We start from the raw sequence: 6606 nt of genomic DNA, 5'->3' as shown, positions 1-6606 counted from the left end.
GCAGCTGCTGTCTTGGATCCAGATGATTTTGCTCTTTTCTGTCAAAGTAAATAACTAAGAGCTCATTTTATAACTTGATAGTATCACTCCCTTATTTAATAGACTGGTGTCATCTCATGGGGCCACTACTTGGAATAAGAGGACATCCAGATTAAGAGAAATATACCTAAGTCATACCTGTCCCCCACACACTCCTTTACTCAGTGGGTGGCTACAGCAAGGTTGTCTTGGTGACATCCAGGATGTCCCCAGCCTGTCTGATGTTTGGTTCCTCAGCTGCTGCACCCCCTTCTCCATCAGACACGCAGCCAGCACCCTCAAGCCTCACAGCTCCAGCTGCCTGGCCAGCAGGTTCCCAAAGCCTGAGTCACATGTCACAGTTAAGTCGTAGTTGTCTTGGAGGTGGCTCACCCCTCACTGGTCTTCGCAGATAACACTGCAGAAGATGGAAGAACCCCCTGGGGGAGTTTTCCTCCTCCTTCAGTAGGAGAAATTCAGATCTCTCCTTTCCCGGCAACCTTGGAAGAGTTGGCATTTCTCTCCTTACCTACAAAGCCCTCTGAAATGTCTCCTAAGTGGAGCCTCAATTCTGCCTTTGAAAATTGTTTACTTGCAGTTCATATTCATTTCCTGGTTGAAACTTGTCCCTGACTATTAAATAAACACACACAATTTAAAAAATCCTCACTCCTCCTGTTCCTCTGTCAGAAATTCCAAAAGGAACATTTTGTTATTGTTTCAAGTTTGGCATTAAAATTCTCTGTATCTTTTTGTTCTGGTCCAGATGCAGTATTTACACTGCTGTTGCTCAAGAATATCTCAAATATTCTGGCCAGGCAATAGTTCAGTGACCAGCAAGCCCCAATTACTCTGGATGGTGCTCTGTCCTCCCACCACCCATCACTTCTGAGTTGAGGTTGACAGGAGATCAGACAGCTGAGGCTCAGGGGAAAGGCAGGCATGCCCTATAGGAGAAAAGGAGGCCATGGAGGACAGAGGCTCCCCTCCTTTCATGGGGAAAGAGCTGGAAGAGAGGCCCATGCAAGTCTAGCTGGAAGAGGTTCAGAAGGTTCATGGAAACAGAAGCAAAAGCCACATCACAGCTGCTGGCCAGAAAACCCTGCTACAAATGTATGTGGACAGAGGTGCTCCCCAGGGTGAAATTAAGCACATGCTCAACAAATAGCATTCAGAAATAGAAGGACCTGCTCTGCCAGTTACTTTTAAGGTATGTAATTACCCTCTCTGAGTCTGTTTCTTCCTCATTAAAACTGAATAATAATATCCTTCTTTCAAGGTTGTTGTGAATATTAAAGTGCTTAGAACAGTGCCTGGTATGCAGTAACCACTATGTAAGTGTTTGCTATTGTAGTGTGTGGTGAACCGCAGGGACTGGAATCCTCTCTGCCATTTATTAGCTATGTAATCTTTTTTTAAAATTAATTAATTAATTTTTGGCTGCGTTAGGTCTTCGTTGCTGTGCGCAGGTTTTCTTTTTAGTTGCAGCAAGCAGGGGTGGCTAGTGGGGGCTACTCTTCGTTGTGGTGCGTGGGCTTCTCATTGCGGTGGCTTCTCTTGTTGCGGAGCACGGGCTTTAGGTGCGCGGGCTTCAGTAGCTGTGGCACGCAGGCTCAGTAGTTGTGGATCGCAGGCTCTAGAACGCAGTCTCAGTAGTTGTGGTGCACGGGCTTAGGTGCTCTGCAGCATGTGGGATCTTCCCGGACCAGGGCTCGAACCCATGTCCCCTGCATTGGCAGGCGGATTCTTAACCACTGTGCCACCAGGGAAACCCCATTAGCTATGTAATCTTGTACAAGTCACTTAACTTTCTGAGTCTTGGTTTCCTCCTTTATAAAATAGGGATAAAACCACAGGGCTTGTTGCAGGGGTTAAATAAAAATTAAATGGATAATATATGGAAAACACAGTGCCTGGGACAGAGTAAATGTCCAATAAATGCTAATTATTATTATTTCTATGATTTTGTTGTGACATTTCTCTCACCATCTCTAGTCTTGCTCCTCTTGTACCCCTCCAGTCCAGTTCATTCTAACTCATTCCTCAAGGGCAGCAAAATTATCTTCTTTAAAAGTAAGTAGCCTCAAAACGAATCTATAGTGACAGACAGCAAGCATGTCAGTGGTTATCTGGAGCTAGGGCAGAGGAGAGGGAGGATGAACTGCAAAGGGGCACCAGGGAAATTTCTAGGATGAGAGAAATGTTCTATATATTGACTAATGGTGGATGCACAGGTATATTCATATGTCAAAACTCATCAAACTTTACAACTTAAAGGATGCATTTTGTTATCTATAAATTTTGCCTCAGTAACAATGGTTGTTTCAAAAGGTAAGCAGCCTCCCTGGCCTTCTATTAATTACATTACTATATTTTCTCTTTTCCATGACATTTATCAGTATATAAAATTATTTCATTCATTTCTTTATATGTCTATTCCCCAACTCCTCCCCCTGTCAGAATAGAAACGCTTTGAGGGCAAGGGCTCTGTCTGTCTTGTCCACCACTATAACGCTGGCATTTAGAACTATGCCCAGAACACAGCAAGAGCACAGTAAATTCTTCTTGAATTTATTCAGACTAACTGATTGAAATCCTTCAATGGTTCTACCACCAAATTATACACTGATTTCATCCATTCTCATCATCCTCACTCCATTACTTTAACTAACAATAATTTCTTGCTTGGATTATGCAATGGTCTCTCTGGAGGGTGTCCTTGCTTCTACCACTGCCCCCTCATTTCAGTCTCCAAAGAGCCCTTACAGTGACCTTTAAAAAATTTAAATCAGATCACATTACTTCTCTACTTTAAAAAAAAAAGTGGAAATAATTCGATTAAGAGGCTGAATAAGTGAATAAGAAAAAGAAAGTCAATTTAAAACTCTAGGAAAATACAAAAGCTATATAAGAAAAGTTGTGATCCTAATATGAAATAAACTAAAATGTAAAATTGGAGCACTTATAAATTTCAGTCCACAAATTCAAAACTACCTCAACTATTAATGATGGGGTGGGGGAATAGCCCTCAGAGCAAAAAACTAAGTCTTCTATCTGCATAGGTTACCTCTTAGATGTCTGTTGTGCCAGGACTTCCCTGATGGCACAGTGGTTAAAAATCCGCCTGCCAATGCAGGGACACTGGTTTGAACCCTGGTCTGGGAATATCCCACATGCTGCGGAGCAACTAAGCCCGTGCTCTACAACTACTGAGCCTGGGCTCTAGAGTCCATGAGCCACAACTAATGAGCCCACGTTCCTAGAGCCCGTGCTCTGCAACAAGAGAAGCCACCGCAATGAGAAGCCCACGCACTGCAATGAAGAGTAGCCCCTGCTCTCTGCAACTAGAGAAAGACCGCACGCAGCAACAAAGACCCAACGCAGCCAAAATAAATAATAAAAGAAAATTTAAAAAAAATGTTTGTTGTTCCAGTTTACATGCCTTTTTTTTTTTTAATATAAGTAAGCAGAGTGCCTTTTTTTTTTTTTTGGCTGCGTTGGGTCTTCATTGTTGTGTGCGGGCTTTCTCTAGTTGTGGCGAGCAGAGGTTACTCTTGGTTGTGGTGTGTGTGCTTCTCATTGTGGTGGCTTCTCTTTTTAGACAGCATGGGCTCTAGGTGCGCGGGCTTCAGTAGTTGTGGCACACTGGCTCAGTAGTTGTGGCTTGTGGTCTAGAGTGCAGGCTCAGTAGTTGTGGCCTATGGGCTTAGTTGCTCTGTGGCGTGTGGGATCTTCCCGGACCAGGGATCCAACCCGTGTCCTCTGCATTGGCAGATGGATTCTTAACCACTGCGCCACCAGGGAAGTCCCTACATGCCCTTTACATCTGGTGAATCTCTACTGCCTTCCTGCCATGGTGGGACACATGTGTCTTCTGTGAGGTCACCCAGAGTCTCATGTGCCTAAACACACAACGCAGCTGGGACTCTCTTGAGTCTTGCCACTTCCGTAACATACTACCAAAAAGTGAACCCTGGTCTTCCCTCATCAGAATTAACCAAAGTGAATCTCCTAGTCTCAGGGGAAAGGCCCTGCTTTTCTGAGACATTGTATAAACTCACAAGACACATTCCCTTTTGCTTCTTTCTCTAAATCCTATAATTTCTCTAAAGATATTAAGGTTGGGGGAAACTAAATCTGGAGAAAGTACAAGAAATGTATTTATTCTATTCCATTAGATGTCTCACCCTAGGTAAAGAAGTACCAAGTTGGCTCCCTACTTGAGTGGGGAAGGGGGAAATAAGAAACCAAGGAGCAATGAAAATGTGTAAATTAATATCTCAAAATATTACCTAGTATAGGTAGTATGGCTACTCCCCCTGGTCTTCAACAAAGAAAATTTATTTTTGACCTAGATTTAACCTTCTCAATAGCATGGAGTCTGAGGTTTGAATTTTCCAGGGCAATAGGCACTGTGACTGTCTCCCCAACATTCCCATTCTGTCTTGTGATTAATCTAAACAATTCGTGGCAATTTACCCCCTTGTCAGTGACTGGTCCACAGATGGACAAACCTAAGCCATCCAGGTCTCATTTGGGTCAATGTGATTTTTAAAAAATCTATAAATTTATTTACTTTTGGCTGCATTGGGTCTTCATCGTTGGGTCTTCGTTGCCATGTGCAGGCTTTCTTTAGTTGCGGTGAGCAGGGGCTACTCTTCGTTGGGGTGCACGGGCTTCCCATTGAGGTGGCTTCTCTTGTTGCAGAGCACAGGCTCTAGGCACATGGGCTTCAGTAGTTGTGGCACGAGGGCTCAGTAGTTGTGGCTCACGGGCTCTAGAGCATAGGCTCTGCAGTTGTGGTGCACGGGCTTAGTTACTCCGTGGCATGTCTCAGACCAGGGCTCGAAACTCTGTCCCCTGCATTGGCAGGAGGATTCTTAAGCACTGTGCCACCAGGGAAGTCCCTGGGTCAATGAGATTTAAGGAAAGCCTCGGTGAGGGCTCTGGGAAAGAAACTTCCTAAATCTTTAGCGTCATGGAAAGACAGGCTCTCTCTTTTCTTATAAGCTGTGAATGAGGAAGCACAGAGTTCCCATTGCCACTGGCAGTCGTGCCACAACAATAAAGGTAATTGGTTTTAGGGTAAAGACTAAACTGTGGATGCCAGAGCAAAGAAGCAGAAAGATGATGCAGTTATCATTTAGCTATGGGGTCCTGCCCTAACTCTTTCTTTGTTGTTTAAACCAATGTGAGTTGACTTTTCTGTTACTTGCTGCTCAATGCATCCTACCTGATACAGAGAATTTGGTGCCAGGAATAGACGTGATGCAAATAACAGACTTAGTGGGTTGTATGGTGGCCCTCCAAAAAATACGTCCACACCCTAATCCCTAGAACCTGTGAATGTTACCTTCCTTGGAAAAGGGGTCTTTGGCAGATGTGATTAAGTTACATTTAATTATTTTCAAGTTCAGCTGGATGTTGAAGAGACACCAACTAAAGACATTTTAATTTTAAAAATTCACATTTGACCTTTATCACGTGATCACTCCTCAAGATCAAAAGTCTTTTCAATAGAGCTTCATATGGCTCAGAAGTTTAAGGATTTTTAAAGAATAATAATTTCGTTTCATGACTTTTTTTTTTTTTTGCGGTACGTGGGCCTCTCACTGCTGTGGCCTCTCCCATTGCGGAGCACAGGCTCCGGACACGCAGGCCCAGAGGCCATGGCTCACGGGCCCAGCTGCTCCACGGCATGTGGGATCTTCCCGGACCGGGGCATGAACCCGTATCCCCTGCATCGGCAGGCGGACTCTCAACCACTGCGCCACCAGGGAAGCCCATTGTTTCCTGACTTTTTTGACAATGTTACTAATTTCGGGAATTTATTCTCCTGTAACTAAAATCCTAGTCTGAGCATTAGTTACTCCTATGGAACCTTCCTCCTCTGAGCATTAGTTACTCCTATGGAACTAACAGCAGTTTTCAAGTGCCCAGATGCATCAGAATCATCTAGGTCCTATTTACAAATACAGATTTCTGGGCCCCACCCAAGCCTAATGAATCAGATTTTCTAACACCAAGGCCCAGGAATCTGTATTTTAATTAACCAGGTGATTATGATATACAGCCAAGTTGGGGAACTACTGAATTAGATAAACTCTAGTGTTCCTCGTAGCTCCAAAAATTTGATTTTCTGATTTCTGTTTCTTCTATCACTATCCTGTCTCTGCTACTAAATATTGTGCTAAAATACAAAAACAAAACCACAAAATAAAGAGTGAAAAACCAAGACCATGATTTAATCATGTTTGTATGCTTCTAGCACCTACACAGTGCCTCGTCTATAGTAGGCACTCAGGTAATATTTGAAGAATTAATCAATGGTGATTAAACAAATGAATGTTACTTCATGTGAGTCCCAATCACCTATGGATACAGAAATCCATAAAAGAGAGAGAAAATACTATGATAAACTTTTGCGTGGTATAATCTTGCACTCCCTGTTTGTCCTACTACATGCTTCAAATAATGGTTTATGTGAATAAGGTTAATTTATATTTAGAGACACAAGAGGAAAGTGGTTGAGTTCTCCTGTGGGCTACATTATCCCACAAAATTTCCCAGTGGTGGTGAACTGAGGGA

At 43.3% G+C, this 6606-nt stretch overlaps 1 protein-coding gene across 1 annotated transcript in view; it reads right to left on the bottom strand.

The window, feature by feature from the left end:
• Positions 1–211: 211 nt before the first annotated feature.
• Positions 212–6606, bottom strand: part of SDR9C7 (short chain dehydrogenase/reductase family 9C member 7) — an 18252-nt gene continuing 11857 nt past the window's right edge. Inside the window, 1 exon segment of the mRNA XM_007467798.1 lies at positions 212–340. Within this exon segment, the coding sequence (XP_007467860.1) occupies positions 212–340 (129 nt within the window).

This window comes from Lipotes vexillifer, unplaced genomic scaffold (genome assembly GCF_000442215.2).
Source record: "Lipotes vexillifer unplaced genomic scaffold, Lipotes_vexillifer_v1.1 scaffold387, whole genome shotgun sequence".
NCBI lineage: Eukaryota > Metazoa > Chordata > Mammalia > Artiodactyla > Lipotidae > Lipotes > Lipotes vexillifer.
Note: the sequence above shows the minus strand (reverse complement) of the source record. Positions and strands in the feature narration are given on the sequence as shown.